Here is a 21,955-nt window from a genome sequence, read left to right as displayed (position 1 = left end):
TCAGCACACAGCTGGTACACACTGGAGAGTGGCAGAGCAAGGCTGGCGTTTCTTTCCACTGCTCTTGCTGTCAGTGTCCCCTCCATCAGACTTAACTGCAGGCTCCTGACTGTTGCATTCTCTTGGCCTCTGAGCCGTCGTAGGCTCTGTTCTCTCTGCCTGCCCTTCCTGCTCTCATATAGATCTGGGCATTGCTGCTCACTAACAGTAGCTTCCAGCCAGGCCGTTGTAGCACACACCTTTAATCCCTACACTCGGGAGGCACAGGTACTTGGATCCCTGTGAGTTCCAGGACAGCCAGGACTGTTGCACAAAGAAACACTGTCTCCAAAAAACCAAACCAAAAAAAAAAAAAAAAAAAAAAAAAAAAAACAAAACAAAAACCCCAAAGTAGCTTCCTCCTCCAGGAAGCCTTTCTCCTCCAGCACACTAAGATCTCCTCTCCAGGGATTTGACTCTGTTTTGTGTACAGGCTGCCCATCTGCTCATCTCCTCCCTCCTCCAGTCTCAAGGATGATAAGCCCTGTGGGTGGGATAATGGAGTAGTAGGATCCCAAGCACCTCTTGGGATTGCGTACCCTGTACACTTCCCTGAGATTGAGGGCTGCACTAGCTTCCCTCCTGGGAACTGGATGTTGCACACAGGTCCCAGAGCACGTGGGACAGAACTTCTGAACAAGCAGATTGGGTTCTGTGGGTGGGACCTGGGGTCTCAGTGGGCCACACAGGAATCCAGCAAGCCATGCAATATACCTGGTGGGAAAAGGGTGAATAATAAAAATTGGTGTTACCATGAAGTCAGTCCTCACGAGAGGACTTTGGCCACCAGCCTCAGGCATACACATGAGGGCCAGTTCCCCACACAGCCATATCCTGCACAGGACAGTGGCATGTGTCTCCAGAAAACTGCTCAACCTTTTCTCCTCCCTGAAGTCCTCTAGGAACTTGAAGCCCCGTTCTGTTGCTCAAGAAGCATTTTCTCCTAAGAAGCAGTTTAAAAGAACTTTGTACCCCTTACCCCATTTTGGTGTTTTAGACAGGGCCTCATACAGCCCCAAGCTGGCCTTGAACTTGAACTCTTGATCCCTTTGCCTCCACCTGTGCTGGAGTACAGGCAATGCCACAGCACCCAACAAGCTTTCTGAAAGGGGGTTCTCTCCCCAGCAACCCGGGTAGAGCCTAGGACAAAGTTGACAGCAGCTAGTGGTGATGCGTCTGACTTGTTTGCCCGGTGCAGTTTAGAGAAGCTAGTCTGCAGGGTGTTCAGCCCACACAGGACGAGCTTCCGGTGGTGCAACTAGAGTGCAGTGCTTAAGTGACGGTCGAATATCTTCTTGGAGTCTATCTCGGATTCCACCATGTGTGGGTGGATGTCCACGTCCATCCCTGCATCCTTGCACAGCTTGATCAAGGTCTTGATGTTGTTCTTGGACAAACGCAGGTACCTTCAAGAGAAGTTAAGGAGAGGTGACAAGGAGCCATGTCAGCTGACTTTCACTGAAAAAAGGGTTGGCTTTGTCGTGATGCACACCTTTCATCCCAGATCTCTGTGAGTTTGAGGCCAGCCTGGGATAGCCAGAGGTACACAGTGAGACCCTGTCTCAATAAATGGTGGGCATGTGGGTTGGCTTTGGGCAGTAGGACGCCAACAAGAGATTTGGCCTGGCTCCTTGTGTATGTCCCTGACAGAAGGACACCCCGAAGGTGGCAGAGGTACTGTAACTCTTGGAAATCAACCTGCCAGGCACCAGTCTGGTTATCTCCAGAGAAAACAGGCTAATTTTCATTGACTCAAGCACTACACTCAACACGAGGTCCACGGAAGGCAAGAGAAGCTATGCTATGGAAAGGCAGGTTCTCTCTGGGGAATGGGGTGGTCCATCAACAGAGTGACAGCCAGTACAGAATGGGCCATCCCACTTGGAAGACTTGATTCAAAGGAAGAAAGAGTACATGGCTAATGTGGGGGTGTGGCAATGTGTTAATTTGGGCGAATTGTGTTGTGTTGAGCACTGCTGCAGGTAGTGGATCTGAGTCCAGGCTCGGGGCCTCCGAGTGAGCATACACAGAGCTGCCCGCACAGGCATATGTTCCTGCCTTTGACATACAGTTAAATAACTCAGCCATTGATTTGAAATGTTTTCTAAAGCCGTGTAATCCTGACTTCGGCTGAGGAGTGAAATCGATCCCATCTCTGCGGCGGGATCCAGACAGAGCGCCAGGTCCCACTGTCAACCTTGACCTTGGGGCCAACTTTATATTTAACCACTTTATTTATCTATGTCAAGACAGATCCCATTATGTAGCTCAGGCAGCCTCAAACACACACTCCTCCTGTCTCAACTCTTGAGTGCTGGGATGAAGGTATGTGCTACTTTGCTTACTTCGCGGTTCCAGTAGGGGGTGGATGCCACCAGCTACCTGCTGGCTGCTTATGGGTGGCAGGGAGGAGATGTGTTACCATTGTCAGGCTTCCTGCCTTGCCTGTGCTTGGGTTCTACCCCTGGACTGCTACCCCTGGCCCCGGTTCCCCTGACCTCATGGCAGCCTGCCAGGGAGGTGCGGGTGGGCTGGTACTTCCACACGTGGCTTCCTTAGACCCTCCTGCACCATCTATCTAACCCTTGTCTCAGGAGTCTCCCCAACGACTTTACAGATGTCACCTGCCCCAGCGCTCCTGCTCTCTGTGGGAAAGAAGTTCCCCCACTCTCACGCAGCCAGGCCCATTACAGCCACATCTTTTCTTGTCCCTGCAAAGAGGGCAGCTGGTCAGGTGTGGCCTCTCATTGCCTCTGCCCCTGCATCATCTCTCATTCTCCAGGAGCCACGGCTATATTGCTGCCAGCTTGTTGAGGGTGGCCCTGTTATCCGTTTGTCTTGATCCCTCCTCAGGATGACACTGGCCTGGAGTGTTTTCGGACGGAGACCTGGCGACATGGTATGGATGCGGAGCAATCAAGAGATAGGTGAGGTTGTGGCCCAGTGGGGAGGACAGAAACCAAACAGTTCATGCTCATCTTAGGAATCCGAACCCCAAACATAGCAGGAGGTCACTGGGGACAGCAACACTGTAAGAAATGTCCCCTGTAGGCTCTGGTGTTTGAATACTCCATCCTCCAGTGGGTGGCGCTGTTTGGGGAGGTTTACAAGGGCGTGGCCTCAGTGGAGGAAGTGTGTCGCTGGGGGCGGGCTCTGAGAGTTTAAAGCCGCACTCTACTTCCCATTTATGAGCTCCCTGCCTCCTGCTCATGACTTCAGGACTGCTGCTACTGGGCTTGCTGATGGGCGTCCCTGCCATGACAGGATCCCTCTGGAACCATAAACCCAAATAACCTCCTCCTCATAACAAGTTGCCTTGGTGGTGGTGTTCACCAGAGCATCGGAAGAGCAACCAATGCAGAGACTGTCACCTAAATTCACCAGAGCAAATGGACTCGGGGCTGTTTCTTTATGAGAAAAAGGCCACAGACAACCTGTGTTTTCCTTCTGATGAATCTCTAATGCTTCTGTTGTGAAGCAAATGGAAAATTGGAATTTCCAGAGGTAGAGCTCAAAATAGCGGCCCCTACTGGCTGTCCAGGGGATTTTATTTTATTTTTTATTGAGACACAGTTTTTCTGTGTAGCTTTGGAGCCTGCCCTGGAACTCGCTTTGTACACCAGGCTAGCCTTGAACTCACAGAGACCCACCTGCCTTCTGAGTGCTTGGATTAAGGCCACCACTGCCCAGCCCACCAGGGGAATATTAATAGGAGTTAATATATTACTTGTAGTCTTTGGCAGTAAAGACTGCTGGCAAACCCAGGGTTTTAGCCTTGTAGCAATCCTTTGCCAGCTAGAGCCAGGTAGGGTTGAGCTGGTTCCCTCCATGTCCAAGAGTGCATTCACTAAGTTAGCAGACTTAGTCCTGCCCCCTCCATGTCCAAGTGTGGGCCTAGGGCCTGATGTCCTAGGCTTGCCCTCTCCATGTCCAGACATGCATGCATTCGCACACTGCTGTCCTAGGCCTGCCCATGCACCCCAGTGCTCACCGGCAGCTCAGCACCTCTTCTGGCTTCAGCATCTTGGCTGTCTCCATCTTGGGCTCTGTACCCTTCTCCATGAGGCTCTTCAGCTTGCGATCATCAGGAGCCTTGCTTGCCCAGTCTCTCAACAGGCCCACCCTCCGCGTGCCAAACATAGTTTCCTGAAGTACTGGATCTATGGAGCTTTGTCTGCGGTATGGACTTACCCGAGTGTTGGTTTCTAGGGCTATGACGTCCTTGATGTCTAAGTCTGAAATCGGAAGATGCCCCTAGGGAGTTAGATTCTGGGAGAGGGAAGAGTTGAGCACGGTGGGGTGGTGGTAGTGGGAAAGAGGGAGCTAGAAGAATGGATGGGCTCCTCACCGCTGATCTGAGGTTTGGCAAGAGCTCCCACAGGGCTGCGCCTTAACCTTAGCCTATCCTCCATTCTCCGAGCCTTCTCAATTGCCTTCCTGCCTAGCTTCCTTCTCCTTTGCCCCTTCCTTTCAGTCTTTCCAGAGGAAGTTTATTGAACGGGAATTAATCCAGAAAGAGAAGAAGTCAGGAGAGGTGAGTGTTGAGCTGGGTCTCAAAGGGCAGTAGTTTATGGTGTGGAGACATGCTGCATGTCAGGCAGAGGCACAGTACGTGACTGCCTAGGTGTGTGAAACTGGGAATGAATGGCATGACCCAAATATGGAACTAATGATGGAACGCCTCAGGACTATTGGATTACACACACTACTCATTCCACCCCTAACTGGTGTGACTGGTGCAGAGGAAAGTCCATTGCTTCAAAAATACACTGTCCATTAGAATGTCTTGAGTTTTGCAAATATTTCAGAAAAATCAAAATATCTTCCTCCCAGTGTTTATAAAAAAACTACATATTCTTCTTGGCATACTGCATTTGACAGTCTAAAACAGTGTAGGTGGTGGGCTGAAGGACCTCCATTTTGGTCCAGACTTTAATTAAAATTACCTTGGCATCCCATCACTTTGAATGAGATTGGCTAGTTTCATTGATTTTATCATTTTTGTTTTTGTTTTATGTTGTTTTGAAACAGGGTTTCTCTGTGTAGCCCTGGCTGTCCTAGAATTCATTCTGTAGATCAGGCTGACCCCAAACTCACAGAGATCTGCCTGCCTCTGCTTCCCAGGTGCTGGGATTAAAGGTGTGTAGCACCACCACCCATCTTATTTTTATATTTTTTGTTAATGAATGTGTGTGACATTTTCATCCATTGATACCATTTTGTGGCTTTTTGCTTAGTTGGTTGCTGTAAGTGTTGACCTGCAGGGTCCATTACTCGCTGGATGCAGCCTGCTCAGTCATGGAGTGTTACTTCAACACTAGAGTGTTTGATACATATTTATGAATTAGGTATACTTGCTAATATATTTTTTTAGTGTTTCATGCATCTATATTTGGGTTTGGTGTAAAGATTTTTTGGCATAATGTTACTGTAGAGTTATAATGGTTTGTTAAGCTAATGTAAACATGTCCACATCTGGACATACTGGAGTAGCAGTGGCTTATTTGCTCTTTACAGGCCAGTTACAACCTGTATTATATAGGCTACACTCTTTTACAACTCTGCAGATACTCAGAGACCTTAAAACTTGCAAATACATGGCCGGGCTGTAGTGGTGCATGACTTTAATCCCAGCTGGGGAGGCAGAGGCAGAGGCAGGTAGATCTCTGTGAGTTCGAGCCCCAGCCTGGTCTACAAAACTACACAGAGAAACCCTGTCTTGAAAGACCAAACCAAACAAAACCAAAGACTTGCAAATATTCTTAGTATGTGAGCACACGAGTTTCTTTGTTTGTCTGTGACACCTTCGTGTCAGTTGTTACTCACTTTTCCCAAAAGCAGTGTATTTATTCTCCCAGGTTCTTGTCATCTTTATAATTTTACCAGTCTCAGCTAGGATTTACTATCTCCCCCTTTCACAGTGACCATCTCTGCTCATTAATTATAAAAATGTTGGTTATTCCTCCCTTTTTCCCCACCTCCCTCTTTTCCTTTCTCTGTGTAGCCCTCTGTGTCCCACAACTGGTTCTGTAGACCAGGTTGGTCTCAAATGCAGAGATCCCCTGCCCCTGCCCCCGCCCCCACCCCCGCCCCCGCCTCTCGTGTGTGCTGGGATGAAAGGTGAGCGCCACCATGCCTAGCTTTGTTGTGATGTCTTTGTCTCCATTTTATTATAGTTGAAGAGTATCTTTTAACTTTATTTCTCATGATTGTTTTAGAATAAGATAGATGTCTCTAGAATCTTATCTTTTAGGAAGCTGGGAGATGACTCAGTGTTTAAAACCCCACATTGCTCTTTCAGAGGACCCAAGTTCCGTTCCCAGCACCCGTGTTGTGTGGCTCACAACCACCTGTAACTCCAGCTCCAGAGATATACACCTTCAGGCGCTGAAGACACTGCACACGCATGTGCAAACAAAACAAAACAAAAAAAACAAACAAAAAAAAAAACACATTCAGGTAGGTGTACATATGCATAACTTGAAAAACAAAAATAAATCTTTAAAAATAAATATTTATGCTTTATGAAAACTTTTTTTGTTGTGAAATTTACAGGTAACGTTGGCAGATGTTGGCAATATAAGATTTAAGCTGTTTAAATGTGAGTCTTTATCATCTGTAACTGCATGAGTTCATTCTTTAACATACTTCCTGTTATATAGCCTTTTACTTTAAAAAAGGAATACTTAAAATCCTATTTTAGAAAAAATTAAATTTTATGTGTATGAATGGTTGGTATGTATGTATGTATGTACATATGTATGTATATATGTTTACTGTGTGTGTGCCTGGTGCCTAAGGATGCCAGAAGAGGGCAGCAGATCCCCTAGAACTAGAGTTAGAGTTCTGAGCCACTGCATGGATGCTGGGAACCAGATCCCCACTCCTCTGCAAGAACAGCCGGTGCTTTTAAGCACTGAACCATCCTCCAGCCCCATAATATATTTTAAGGAGTTTTCTTGGATTTCCCATGTCTGCTTTCCCTGTTTAGTTGCCTTTTCTGGTGTCTGTGGCTGCATGAGGTTCTTTAGCATTTAAGAGTGTCTATTACTGCTTTCCAGTGTCTCTTTTCATCCTGTTCTACCGCGTCTCATTCCCTTGTTATCGCATCTTAGCCTTTTCAATTTCTATTTTTATTTGTAATTATTATTTAAAAGATTTATTTATTTGATTTATACAAGTGCTCTATCTGCATGTGCCAGATGAGGGCATCAGAGCCCACTATAGATGGCTGTGAGCCACCATGTGGGTGCTGGGAATTGAACTCAGGACCCCTGGAAGAGCAGCCAGTGCTCCTTAACCATTAAGCCATTCTTCAAGCCCCTGCTTTCAATTTTTCAAGTCATTTGGTTTTAAGAATGTATCTGAATTTTGGCTTTTAAACCCACTACTGCTTAATTTGATCGACTTGTTTTCCTCTGCGGTGTTTCCTACAGAGATGTACATGACTGTGCATCTTAAACATCTCCAAACTCGCAGATTCTGTCCAGTTACCCTGACACGATGCTGGTATTTTGGGGGCAGGTTTATGAGCTGTGGGCTTTCCTCTGTAATCTAAAGGCACCATAGCCAGGTTGATTTTCCCCCTTATAAGTAAACGTCTCTGTAAGATTTTCATGTTTTCAAAAACAAAGTCCAGGAATCTTACCAGGATATGCCTATGGGGAATGGGTCCAGGCTCCCTGCAAGGGTCAGTGGACTTGCCTAAGGTCTCAGAACACTTCATGCCCCATATGGTATTCTGCCCTGTGGCTGGTCCCTGACAGGGTGGCTGGGTTTGGAGGTCTCAGCAATAATGTCTGTTTCTGCATGATGGGGTTGGTGCTATGCTTCAGGGGGACCATGGTTTTAGAGCAACATTATAATATACTTTCCTGTGCTCTCTGATCCTTTTCTGGATCCAGGTGTGCCTACAGTGGAAAAGACAGCAAAATAATAAAGGTTATGGCAACTCAAGGGCTCTGAAGGTCACTCTATTTTTACAACCATATCATATACATTTAACAAGTGGGTAAGCTAAAAGTCATGCACCCAGGACCTCCACATCTAATGCAAGGTGAGCACAGGATGTTGGTGCCTTTTCCTGGGAGCCTGTCCTGACCAGTCTTTTAGAATAAAATGATCCCTATTTCTGGCACATAACAGAACAGATAAGTTACATTTTTTTTTTTTATGGGTTACATTTGGGACTCCAGAGATGGCTGTGTGTTCACATAGACAAAGGATGCCTGTGGGCAGCCATCATTCTCAGACTCTGCCACTGAAAATGCACCCTTGGCCTAAAGCCACAGAATGCACACAGGCATCCAGTGATTGGTCACCAGAAGCCTCTATGTCATGGAACATGTTCCATGTTTTCCTAGGGTCTTTCACTGGTCTTTATCCAGGGTGACCATTCTAAAATTCAAATCCAACTTGATTGTCTCCTTAAATCACTCCAGGGGCTTGCCATTGTGTTTCTTTTCTCTTCTAGTCCATACATATTTATTTGCAAAAGTTCATTGCAATGAGCCATTGGTCTGGTTCAAGGCCTCTGGCTTCTGTTAGGTGATCCACACTGGGGCTCTTCTTGGATATCCTGTTCTGGTCTATGTCATGGAGATCCTGTGGCTTTGGATCTGCAGGACTGGCCCCTTCACATGCTCCAACATGTGATAAATGTTAGGGTGGATCAACTCAGCCCTGAATGTAGACCTGGGTGATAGCTGAGTTGGTCAGCCCACCCGATCTCCCACATCCTCACCACCAGGATGAGTCTTCCAGCACTGCCCGGGCTAGCTCACCCAAAGGTACATGCAGCAAGGTTGCCACTGTAGTTCAAGCAGGCTTATATTCTGGAAAACTCAACTAAGACTTTTGCTTTCAGCCAAGGTTGGAAAACAGAAAGTTGAATGTTTTCACGCTCCAACACAATCAGAAACCTGGGACATTATAAGAGTTTGCAGCATTAAGACATGGGACAACAGGAAACAAGAGACAGTGAGAAAAAAACAGAGGCAAGCTCCTGACTGCCTGAGTTCGAAGCAGGTACATCCTTCCAGGATAATACAAGTGGAACATGTCAAGAGAACCAGGCAGTAACAGGAGATGTTTCTACAGACCACTGCAGAGTGTTGAACAGCCCTCTCAGCTGTGCTCATCAGCCATTGTGGGGAAGGAAGAGACTTAGTGACAGAAATGGTAACTCAGAACTGGGTGGTGGTGGCACACGCCTTTAATCCCAGTACTTGTAGGGCAGAGGCAGGCAGATCTCTGTGAGTTCAAGGCCAGTCTGATCTACAGAGTGAGTTAGAGGACGGACAGCCCGGGCTACACAGAGAAACGCTGTCTTGAAAAAGGAAAAGAAAAAAGGGAAATAGTAGATCAGAACAAGAATATATCTGCGTTTGGGAGAGGGGACCTCATGTAGCCCAGGCTGGCCTTGATGCTGTATAAAGGAGGATGACCTTGAATCTCTGATCTTCCTACCCCTCCTCCCAAGTGCTGGGATTATAGGTGTGTGATGTCTTGCTTGGTTCTATGGGATGGTGCTGGGGACTAAACTTAAGAATGCATGTTTGGCAAGCATTCTACCAGTTATTTGAGCCACACTGTGCCCAGTCTAAAATGTCTATTAAAATGCACCATTATGCTCACCAAGGCATGGGCATGCTAGGGGAGATACAGAAGATTCAAAGTGACCCCAATTGAACTTCTAAAGATGAAAATATGTGTTTGAAATGAAAAAATATATGAGATTATAACAGATTGAGCATTGTACAAAAGAGAACCAGTGCCTCAGGGGTATAGCCACAGGGGTATAGCCACAGGGACTACACAAAATGATCCATGAAGAGAGGAAGCTGAAAGACAAAACTCGTTAGCAGAGGAACTGTGTGTGTGATTGGAGTGTCTGAAACACAGAGGGGAACTAAAAAAAAAATTAAAGACATCATGGCTAAAATGTTGCAAATTTGATATAAACCAGAAACCAAGAATCCTTTCACACCTCACACACAAGTGTAAGAATTAGGAAGCAAATGACATTGAGGCTCAGCATTGGGGGACTGCTGAGGGACATCTTTAGAGAATGCCTAGGAATGAGGTGCGTGCATCCAGCTCTGGAGGTCAGCCAGCTTCCAGACTCTGCTGGAAAGCAGAAGTCTAGCAGCAGGAGGGCTGCAGGAGACCTGGGAGAAGAAAGACCAGCAGCCAGGAGGGCACAAAGGTGAAACAAAGACCCCTTCAGATGTGCAAAGGCTGCAAGAATTCATGTTCCTATTCAGATCTTTCATAAGCTTCAAGGGAAGGAAAATGACTCCGCTCATCCGCTCAGAATCCTGGATCAATGCAAAAACAAAACAAAACAAAACAAAACAAAACAAAACAAAAAACCCAACAACAAAAAACAAAACAAAACAAACAAAACAAAAAACAAAAAACAAAAAAAAAACCCCGAGGAACACTTGGAAGGCAGGCAAAAGCACGTCTTGTTTAGATGTATTCAAAACAAAACAAAAAACCCAAACCCCCAAATCCCAACAATGCTTTGTGGGTCTGTAACACACTGAGAACAACGGTGCTGGCAGCACAGTGTGGAGGGCAGTGAGGGCAACAAATGGAAACGTGTTCTTGCGGGTCCTTTTATGCTGGCAAGAAGAGACCATGGCTGGGAGAAGTCAGGCGCATGTTCAGGCCAGACTGTCACCACAACAGTGCAAGGGTATGGTTGACAAGCCAAGAAAGATGGGACAAGAACAAAATCACCCATAGAGGTAGGAGAAAAGGGAGCAGGAACGGACAGAATCCTTTAGAAACAAATACCAAAATAATGGTTTGCAAACCCAGCTACATCAGCAGTACTAGTGTGTTTATTTAATTTGACTTAATTTTTATAGCCTTGTTGAGGTATAATTAACCAGTAAGTTTGCTTGTATTTAAAGTCCATATGATGATTTGATGTACATGTAGGTTGAAATATGACAGCAGCAATCAATTTAATGAACCCCAAAACCATGGTTACCTTTTTTGTGTAGGCAGTTAGGCTCAACTCTCTTAGCAAATTTGAAGTGTATAAAACTATTTTTTACTATAGTGTAGTAACTTCAAGTGTGTAATGCAAGCCTGCTTACTAAACTCACCATGAATACATTGTATTAGATCCCAAGTGTAGGGACATGGGGGTCTTTGTGCTCACACAAGCATTAGGGGAACCCGGAATGTCAAGGGAAGGAATGCAAAACTTGTAACCCATCTAGAAAATGCAGTGAACTTCTTCCTAGCCTGGTGACCTTTACCTTGTCTCTGTGCTGGTGCTGGATCCTTCCCCCAGACCCATGTCGTAAATTTGCATTTTTCAATCTATAGAACCCATCTTTATGGACTTCACAGAGTGTTTCTATGAAATCACATCTGATCTGTATTTAGCTTACTTTGTTCCTCAAGGAGATTTGTGTGTGCTTTGTTGTGCATGAAGGATTGAGTTAATTATCAGCAGAATAGTTTTCACTGTGTGTGTGTGTGTGTGTGTGTGTGTGTGTGTGTGTATATATATATATGCATATATGTATATATATATATATGTTTACACAAGTTTTCACCAAATTGTGCGGTGCTTAAATAATATATATATACACACATACATACATACATACACACATATATACATACATACATACATACATACATACATACATACATACATACGTAGTGCCTCAGGGTCAGCCTCCTAAAAATTGAATCAATATTGACTACTGAGTTGTGTTGAACCAAAGTTCCTTCTTGCCTCCCTTGGCTTGTAACTCCGCCATCCATGAAGGTCTCAGAGACCCTGACACCCAAAAACTTTATCTTGTATGGAACGTCTATACCTTTGACATGAATGTCCAGTATCATGGTGAACAGAATCAAGGTGGACACCCTTGCCTTGTTCCTGGTCTCAAGGAACGTCTTTTAGCTTTTCAGAGAGAGAGAGTGTGTAATTTTAGCTGTGCACTTGTCATGGATAGTTTTTACTCTGTTGAGATGAATTTCCTATGACTTATTGAGCATGTATCATAAAACAATACTGAATTCTCACAAAAAAGCACATTTGACCTCATTTCTGTTCTTCATTCTGCTAGTGCCACACTCTGTGTGTGTGAATTTTCATGTGTTCGCCCTCCTTTCATGTTGGGGGTCTTGGGCTTGGTCATTGGGCACAGTTCATTCTTGTGAGGCATTAAATCCAGCTTGTACACCGTGGGCATTGGCTTGTTGTGTTCTTTTTCCTGTTGCCCTTTCTGTCTTGGGCTTGGGAAATAAATGTCTCTGCTCTCCATGTCTTAGAAAAGCTTGAGAAGGATCTGCATTGGTTCTCATTACTTTTGATAGGGCTCCCAAATGAAAGCCCAGGCCCCTGGGCTTCAATAGGTTTTGATTATTGACCCAATCTCCTTGCTATTGTTCTGATTCTTCATGATTCAATTTTGACAGAGTTTGTGTTTCTAGGAATGTCTTTTAGGCAGTAACCTATCACTATGTAGCAGTTATAATCATTCTTTATAGCTCTTCTACTGCTCTGCAACATAGACTGTAGGCTTTTTCTTTTCTTCTTTCTTTCTTTCTTTCTTTTTGTTTTTTTTTTTTACAGGCTCTCCTTTTTTGTGAGTCTAGCTAGAGATTTATCAATTGCTCACCTCTTTGAAAAATTAACTGCTAGTTTCATTGATCACTTTATTGTCTGGTAATCTATATAGAAATAATTATCTTTATTATTTACTTTGTTCTATTAACTTGGGCTTGCTTTTTTTCCCCATTTGCTTGCAGTTTTCTCTTTCTGTAGTGAGGTATCTGTAGTGGCTGCGGTTTCAGCCCTCCCCTCTCCCGGCTTTGGCGTGCTGAGCCTCTGTTCTCATGGGTCTCCGTATTCGTACCATTCGTATTCGTACTTTTGGATGTCTTCTGTGATATCCTGGTTGTTCAGAAGAGTGCTGTTTGGTTTACCATGTTCCTTTGATTCTGGTTGAATGCAGAGAAGACACTTTCATGAATCTGAGGCCTAATGTTCTAGCCTGGGGAGTCTCCATCATGTTTGAGAAGTATGGGCAGCTGCTGCCGGTACACAAACAGGATGCTCTGTATGCATCCGCTAGGTGCATTGGTCTTGTGTTTTCCAATCTGCTATTTCCCGATTGATTTTCTGTCTAGATGATGTATCATTTTCCCCCCTTTAGGTTATTAAACCCCCACGATTATTGCTTTGCTATTTATTTCTTTCAGTGCTGTTAACATTTGTTTTATCCATTCAGGTGACCCAACATTGGATGCATAGATATTTACAACTGTTAGGTCTTCTGACAAATTGACCTCTTCATTGTTATATAATAACATTCATGGTCTGTTTCATCCTGACACCAGTACAGCTACCTCCTGCCTTTTCCACTGACACAGAGTATCTTTTTTTCCAGCCCTTTACTTTCTCAGCCTATATGTGCTCTTAAAAGTTCAAATGAGTCTCTTTGGGCAGCATAGGTAGATTTTTGAGATATCCAGCAACTCTGTTTGGATTAGAAAATGCTATAGTTTACATGTGCTCCCCAAATTCAGATGTTGGAAACTTGAACCTCAGTCTAGTGGTGTTGAAAAGTGGGTTGTGGTGGGAGATGCCTGACAATATTGCTCTAGGAGAGTATGCTACCACATAGCGAATCCATGCTCCACACTTCCTCTCCTGCACACCAGCTGCCCTTGGTCTTCAGTTACATTATGATACAGCTCAAAAGGCCCCAGCAGGTGCTGCCACTGGCATATCCTTGAGCCTTGCATCCTCCCAAGTGAAGTGAATAACCCTTTCTTTACCTGGTGAATGGTGCTGTTACAGCAACACAAAATGGATTGGGTGACTTTCCTTTTGTGTTTAAGAACAACAACTTACAATATCGCTGCTTTGTCTTCAGATGGCTTGTGTATTCCTCTCCTCCTGTCTTCCCTTGTGTGTTGATGACACTTTTCAGTGGTGTGTTTTGACCCCTTTCTCTTAATATCTTTCATATCTACTACAGGTTTTTCTTCTGTGGCTCCCATGAGGCTTACTCGAATTGTCTGACAGTTACAGCATCCTATTTTAAGCTCCTAACATTTAGCGTTGTTGGCATATAAATGGCTTCTCTCTGGGTATAGAACCTCAGCCTACTGTACTAGCCAAGGGCTCTACCACTGTGCTACCCCACAAGCCCAGAATTTTATATTCTTAAGCTTCTGCATTCATTAGCAAAGCATTGCAATTATAGCTATTATTCTAAATATATTGGTTTATTAACATTTTTTTGGGGAAGTAATAACCCCACTTTATAATTATAAATAACATAAAATTGTTTAGTGGATACACAAGATAACAAAAATATGACTCAAAATGAACTCCCACACAATGGAAGAAGCACAATAACTTATTGTGTTCCATGGTTAATGTAAACATGCACTAATATTATGTAGTCAATTATAAAAGACAAAATATTTAAAAACATTGCCCTTACCAGATATAATTATATCTCATAGTTATAGCTTTTAAGATGCTTGATCTTAGGCTGCAGAGATGCCTCACAGTTAAGAGCACATACCACTCTTGCAGAGGACCTGAGTTTGGTTCCTGGAACCCCAAATGCGGTGGCTCACAACCTCTTGTAATGCCATCTCCAGGGGGTCGGACATGTCTTGCCTCCTCAAGCACCTGCACTCATGTGTACATACCCACATATGGACTACACATCACACAAGTATGCACATAGCTCTATCTATCATTTCAGCTTTGGACATGACTTACAAACAACCATTGCTATGCCATAGCATTCTGAGTTTGACTATATAGTTACTGTTAGCCAGAAGATTTTTTTTTTACATTAATTTGTAAGCATGTTGTTAATACATAGCCTCTTATTTCTGTTGAGAAACACCCTCTTGTAGTTTTGATTTTGCCAGTTTGTAAAAATACATACTACCCTCACCCCCTTTTCTCTGAGATAGGGTCTCATGTAGCCCAGGTTGGCCTTGGCTTGTGATTGAGTTCAGCCCCTGAGTGCTGGGATTACTTACAGGCATGTGTTACCATGTTTGGTTGTCTCTTCCATTTCTTTCTTTCTTTCTTTTTTTTTTTTCAGTGAGGCAGGGCTTCTCTGTGTAGCCTTGGCTGTCCTGGAGCTTGCTCTGTAAACCAGGCTGACTGCAAACTCAGAGATCCACCTGCCTCTGCCTTCCGAGCATTGTGAATAAAGGTGTGAACCCTCCCCCCCGCCAGCATCTCTTCCATATCTAATGCACAGCTCTCATGGGTACAGGATTTTTGGGGTGCCAGTTCTTTCTTCTTTCATTATTTTGAATATGTCATCCTCTACCTGTGTCCTGGTCTACAGCATTTGTACTTAGAAATTCACAATCTTATGGAAGATCTCTGTATGAAAAGTTGCTTTTCTGTTGCTTTCAAATTCTTTGCGTAGACTTGGATTTAATGTGTCTTGGTATAGATGTTTGGAACCTCATGAATTGAAGATTTTTCTCTCCCCAAATTTTGCAAGTTTTCATTCATGTATTTCTTGTTTGTTTGTTTGTTTGTTTGTTTGTTTGGCGAGATTGTGTCTTTATGTAGCCTTGGCTGGCCTGCAACTTCACTATATAGCGCAGGCTGTCCTGTGACTCAGAGGCCAGCCTGCCTCTGCCTCCTGAGTGCTGGATTTCAGTGCTCACCACCATGCTTCCTTCATTTCTTTCTTAGATGATCTTCCCCGTCTTTCTTCTCTTTTTTCAGATGGTCACGCTGAATATGGTATTTTCTTGAATTTCCTGTTTGTCCTTCTCACTAGATAGTTTCAAAAGTGTCTTTGAGTTGAGGATTCTTCTATTTCACTGGTTATGCTGTTCAAATGCTGCATTATAGGACTCTGTGTTCCTCGAGTCCTAAGATTTTTGTTTTTTAAAAAAGTGGTTCTATTTCTTTGTTTCACTTCTCATTTTATTCAAACATGCTTTTCCTAATCTCATGTTGTTGCCTTTTTTGTATCTTAGTATCCTATTGTTTTAATTGAAGATTTTTTTCAATGCATTTTGATCACAATTTCTTCTTCATCTCACACATCCCAGACCCTCATCCAACTCCTTTTTCCTTCTCTCTTTCTTTTCCCTTCCTCCCTTCATCTCTCTCTTTCTCTCTTTTTCTTTTTTTTTAGGAAACAAGAAGGAAAAACAAAAGAAACCCCAAAATTTAAAAAAAACAAAACAGAAAAAGCATGGGACACCCACTCACCCAAATAGAACCCATAAAAGCACAAAATTAGAAACCATAAAATATAGGCAAAAGGCCAGTAAGGCTAGACAAAGCAATAAATATGAGACAAAAAATATCCCTCTAACAGTACCATTGAGTTCATTTTGCGTTGGCCATGTACTGCTGGGGCCTGTCCTTAAGTGTGATTTATATAGCCAGTGAGACTTCATTGAAGAAAACTGATTTTTCCTTTGCAAACGGTTGTCAGTTGGAGGTAGTTTCTTGGTTGGGGACGGAACTTGTGTCCACTTTCCCCTCCATGTGCTGGGAGCCCTTTTGGCTCAGACTTGTGCAGGCCCTGTGCATGCTGCCTCAGTCTCTGTGAGTTCATTTACTTGTCAGTCCTACTGTGTTTAAAGGCTTTGCTTCCTTGGTGTCCTCCATCTGGCTCTCACAGTCTTTCCATCTCCTCTTCTGCACAGCGCCCTGACCCCCGAGAGGAGAGATTTGATGGAGACATCCCATTTAGGACTGAGTGTTCCAAGGCTCACTCCGTACATTGTCCAGTCATGAATCTCTGCATTAGCTCCCATTTACTGAAGTTCGAGGAAGCTTCTCTGATGATCATTGCCTTATTGTTCATTAAGCTTTAAGAAAATTGTTCATTGATCTCCATTTCTCTGTGGTAAGTTACTCATCATTTGAGTTTTATTATTTTTCTATGGCAATGTAATGAAGAAAATCATATTAAACATAAACACACGAGTTAGTTAGGAAGGTAAATGTGGCAACCATGGGAGCCAAAACTGCAAGGGGATTGTTCAGTGGAGGACTAAGGGCAAACTGAGACAACAGTGGTGAAGACAAAGGGAAGAGAAGCAGATGAAAGCATAAAGAGAAGCCACCAGACCAGGCCATGAAGGCTGATGGAGGAGAAGGACACCAAGAGAATCTCTTTCTGCTCGGGAGATTGCACTGCCCTCTGACGTGAAGGCCCCGATGCTTGTTGAGTCTGTAGAGCTCGAAATATCAATGGGATTTAGGCATGTGCCTGGCACCTTCCCCACTCAGGCCACCTGATCGCCATCATGCCTCCCTGTGTAGATCCTGCCTGCTCGTCTAAGGTAGCATGCAAGACTACATCGGAAGATCACTCAGTTCTGGATGCCAAATGAGGACAGATAAAGGTGTTTCTTAGATGCCCAGGCACATTTACTGCTCTCCAGTGGCTATGGGTTGTTTTACATCAGAAGAAGCAAGACTTCTTTATTCCCAGTTATAGTAAGTTTGTCTCAGATGGCAAGGGAGAGAATAAAAGGACAACAGAGGACCAAACTTCCTGCAAGCCAACCTTCATATCTACATTTTGTACACAGAGGAGAAATTATCCACTGCCTGTAGGAAATTATCAATTCCTGTAGGGAAGGGACTGATTTTGTTTAGGGAAATGCCTTGATAGCATCCTTTGTGAATGAGACAGAAGAAAGAAAAATCAGAGCTGATAGCATACTGTATGAATGAGACAGAAGAAACTAAGATCAGAGTTGATTGGGTACTGTATGAATGAGACAGGAGAAACTAAGATCAGAGTTAACAGCATACTGTATGAATGAAACAGAAGAGGGGAAGAAGAACCTTGGAGGACCAGAGCTATGGTAGAGGATCCTTAAGCAGGCTCTGCTCTCCATCAACGATGAATCCCAGCACCTCCAGTTGCTCCACTCTCCACTCCGCCTGGAACTTTCAGAAAACCCCAGGAAGCTTTCCTTGCTGGCAAGTGCTGCTAAGAACATCTTTGGGGGGTTAGAAGACAAAGGACTCTGAAGAATGAAAGTGGGGTCTCCTGACCAGCCCCTGATTTGTGTGCACTGTTCCTCTGTGATGTGATTCTTAGCCTGTGCTGACCCCGAAAGTCTCAGTGAAGTGTGCTCACACACAAAGGCTTCCTGTGAGGAGTCTGGGAAGAAATCACAGTAGCAAGATTACTGTGCATCTAAGCTTCAGGGAGCAGGGAGGAGGGGGGTCTGCTGGAAACAAGGTTTAAGGAAGCTCAAGAACCCAGTGGGGCCGGCATGGTGGTGACAGTGACAGTGGGAATCACTGGCCGAAGTACGGAGTTTCCATCTTGATTTTATTTCTACAGTAACTTTTTAATAACATTTTAGAATAATTAAGAATTTATATAACTTTATATAATAACCATTAGAGTAGCTTTAAAGAAAATGAGGGTTTCTAATTCCCTTCACTCAGTTTTCTTGAATGGTCCTATCTCGTATGACCGTGGTGCCTTTACCAAAAGCAAGGGATCTCTTAGTGACAATTTGCAGGGCTTCTTTGGATTAGACGGATGTCTCATTGTTGAGATGCCGTGGGTTCAATCCAGAGTCCCCTAATGCTCTTAGCACCACAGGTCCTCTGTCATACTAAATTGTGACAGACAGGAGGCTTCAGGTTGCATAGAATGGCTTTGGCGTGCTAACTGAAATGATGGGGGAAAGTATTTGTTTTGGGACACAAAGGGACATCTGGGTGACTCCTGCTCCAAGTGCCTGCCCACTTTCTACATGGGCAAGTAGGAATGCCTTCCAGATTCCACCTTGACCATAAGCTCGTGTCCCAAGAGGCCAAGCACGGCCAAAGCTTAGTGTATCTGTTTTCCATCCCTCTGGCGTCACCTTACTGAGCACTTCCATGTCAGACTGATTTACAGGCCCCCTAATACTGCAGCCCCCACAGCCACACTCCAGAGGAAGTGCTTACTATGTGAGAAACCTAGAACCCAGACCTGGGCGCACAGCTGGGATGATCGAGCTGAGTGGTGGAGCAGGACTGTGAACTGTAACTCAGGCCTGTCCCTTTCTAGGGATGTCAGGTCACCAGGGTGGCGCCTTCTGTAGCAGACATTGCCACCGTGTTTAATTTAGGACATTTGGAACTCACAAAGGTAGTGTCACCAAAATAGTTCTAGATTGAACAACACACTGTGATGGAATATTGAGAATATTTGGGAATAAATGGAGCATAACAACCACTCCCTCCCATCCAGTCATTCCAAGATTGTCAAAAGCCATCCTGGGAGCGATTCCCTGAGGACACAGGTTTCAACTGAAATGAATGGGCAGCTCTTCCCTGCCTCTGAGAAGCTGGAACAGGAAGGACAGTTCTAGTACCCCAGGGCCCAGGTTCTTTCCTTACCTGACTTCTTATAGCCGTCCCTGATGAGGTTGCTAGGCAACATGCTTATACGCTTGCCCCTTATGTCTGCTCCATACCCCTTGCGGAAGGCAGTGATCAACTTCTTGCTGACGTTTGGGTCTTGATTCTTGGAGCCAGGAGAGAAATTATGCTCAGCATCCTCCAGACCCAAACTGAGAAGTTTCCACAATTGGCTCAAGGAGCTGTCCTGGGTCCAGAAGAGTTCAAGGGGGGCAGGAGTGTCCTCTCTGCTGGCTTACTGAGACTTCACTTTTATTTCTCCTTAGCTCCTAGGGGTGCATGCAGCCCATGCCTGCAGGCAGGTCGGGGATACCCTATAGCTACAGGGCTGAGTGCTCTCATGGCTCTGTAGGCCTTGGCATCCTTGAGTGTGGAGGGAGAAATGTGGGTGGAGGAAGCTGAGACCCTTGTCCTGAAACTGGACCTCAGGAAGGTAGGGATTGTTGGTCAAGCAGCACAGGGTGGGGGTGGGTGCAGGGCACTCATTTGTTGGGCTATCATTATGGGGCAGAGGCATCAAGGGATCTTCATAAACCATGTGGCAAGACACCGTAGCAGAGGAGCCGCGGTGGGGAGAGGCGGAGGGGCGGTTACCTTGTTGAAGGTCACCCTGCGGCCATCTTTGTCTTGCTTCTTCTTAGCACTTGAGGTTTTCTTTCCTACCTTCTCTTCTGCACGGGTTGTCTCTTCGATATTTTTCTGAAAAGGCAGGAAAAATAGCTCTGTATCCACCCGGTGAGGGTTCCATCTACTGTCCCTAAATGGGAGAACATTCCTGGCATGTGGGAAACCACCTACACTCTAGAGACTCTTGTCCCCTCACTGTCTCTTGACCTTTGGACCACACTAGCTAGCATCCATCTTTCTCAACATTCCAGAATGGTGTGTGTGTGTGTGTGTGTGTGTGTGTGTGTGTGTGTGTGTGTGGTACATGTGTGCACACCCTTATGTGTATGTGCAGATACTTGAGAACACTAACACATGTGGGAGTCATCAGAGATTCACAACCATTTGTCTTTCTTAACTAATTCTTCTCAACCTTATTTTTGAGACAGAGTCTCTGAGCACAGAGCTCAACAGTCCCCAGGATCTGTTTGTTTTCAGCTTCCAGTACTAAGTAAGATTCAAGGTGACCATGGTGCCTGGCTTTTTATATGGGCCCTGAAATCTGCTGATGATCAATGTGCTCTGGGACAAGAGGCCATATGATCTAAGCATCATCTACAGCTGGGGGATGCAGGGAAGAGGGTACCATCTTCCATAGGCCTGACTTGTTTTTCACAAATAATGGACGCAGGGGACCTAAAGTCTTTGTAAAAAGGCAAATTTGGTACCTAAGACCCTCCATGAAAGAGGAATGGGTTGGTGAGAGCAGCCCCTTAAGTGGTGGAGGAATAAGGTATATTCTCCTAGGGGGGTCTCAGTGGAGGAATGGCAGTAGGAATCAATGATCTATCCTGAAGCCATCAGAAGGGAAGAAGCTGTGGACAGTGGGATGGCTCCTGATTTGCCTGCATGGAGACCCCATAGGCTAGTGCCCATGACTGTTTCCAACACTGACAGACACAAGCAATGCCCACAGTTTGACCTAATGGCAGACAGACTTCTTCCTCATCACAGATTCTGACTCGAGTGCCTTCTAGAGTGTTTACTTCAGAACACTTGCATTTGGTCAATCTCCTCTCTCCTCTCTGAAATAGAGATCCGTTAGTCTCATCCTACATTTTCTATAGAGAAGCATCTTTCTCGATGACCTGGAGTCATCCCTTAAAATATGGCCACCAGGAAAGATTGTAACCCTGTCTTTGGTGGGAGAGAAGCCCAGGTATGACCATTGCCCTTAGGAAACACAGCTTAGGGCGAGTGATCTTACATCTAGGATGCCCCTACTAGCTTACCCCAGTGTTTAAAAAATGATCCCCTTTCATTTGGGGGTGTTGAATTCCAATTCTTTCTCCTGTCAATAGTCTTGCATAAAGTCTTCCAGCTAATTCTTCCAATGTACACACCTGGAGGGCACGCTTCTTCTTGCCCTGCCTCCTCTCTAGCCACTCCAGCACCCGGGTGAGGTCAGACATCCGCCTCTCTTCAGCGGACCTCCAAACGGACTTCCTCTCAGTGGGCATCAGATCTTTTAAGTCTTCTGACATGCTGATGTCTTGGCTATGTCCCACAGGAGAGCAGTCACTCTTTTATCTTTTCCCTAGGTCTGCTGGTGTGGTGATCCAGAGGCAGGATGTGTCCTCTGGTTGTAATGATAAAGGGCAGAGGTAAGAAGTAGATGGATGTTGACCTGGGGGACTGAAGGCCAGGAGAGTGATTGTGAGGTCACTGTTGATTTAACAACTGTTCCCTAGGTCAGGGGTCAGGGTAGAGGTAGGATGTAATTACTACCCACCCTTTCCCATGAGATCACATCCTCTCCTTGGGTTACTGTTATCCCTGGACTCGGCCACATTCTCCTTGACAGCCTCTCTGTTATGTGAG

General features: G+C 44.9%; 1 protein-coding gene across 1 annotated transcript; it reads right to left on the bottom strand.

The window, feature by feature from the left end:
* Nucleotides 1-1,201: 1,201 nt before the first annotated feature.
* CUNH16orf78 (chromosome unknown C16orf78 homolog) lies at nt 1,202-21,761 on the bottom strand. Its single transcript, XM_051195098.1, has 5 exons — nt 21,478-21,761; nt 20,063-20,167; nt 19,448-19,655; nt 4,031-4,274; nt 1,202-1,445 (listed from the first exon to the last, which is right to left on the bottom strand). The coding sequence occupies exons 1-5, from the start codon at nt 21,616-21,618 to the stop codon at nt 1,298-1,300; spliced, it is 846 nt and encodes a 281-aa protein (XP_051051055.1). The 5' UTR covers nt 21,619-21,761; the 3' UTR covers nt 1,202-1,297.
* Nucleotides 21,762-21,955: the final 194 nt, after the last annotated feature.

This window comes from Phodopus roborovskii, unplaced genomic scaffold (genome assembly GCF_943737965.1).
Source record: "Phodopus roborovskii unplaced genomic scaffold, PHOROB, whole genome shotgun sequence".
NCBI classification, from domain to species: domain Eukaryota; kingdom Metazoa; phylum Chordata; class Mammalia; order Rodentia; family Cricetidae; genus Phodopus; species Phodopus roborovskii.
This window is presented reverse-complemented; position numbering and strand designations above follow the sequence as displayed.

What these genes read in the sequence shown, in the direction of transcription:
- CUNH16orf78 (XM_051195098.1), bottom strand. Translation starts at nt 21,618, where the DNA reads ATGTCAGAAGACTTAAAAGATCTGATGCCCACTGAGAGGAAGTCCGTT. An exon ending in GCAGGGTGACCTTCAACAAG is followed by an intron (nt 19,656 to 20,062) that starts GTAACCGCCCCT and finishes TTCTGGACCCAG; the next exon opens with GACAGCTCCTTGAGCCAATT. An exon ending in GAAGAGGTGCTGAGCTGCCG is followed by an intron (nt 1,446 to 4,030) that starts GTGAGCACTGGG and finishes CTTCTCTTGAAG; the next exon opens with GTACCTGCGTTTGTCCAAGA.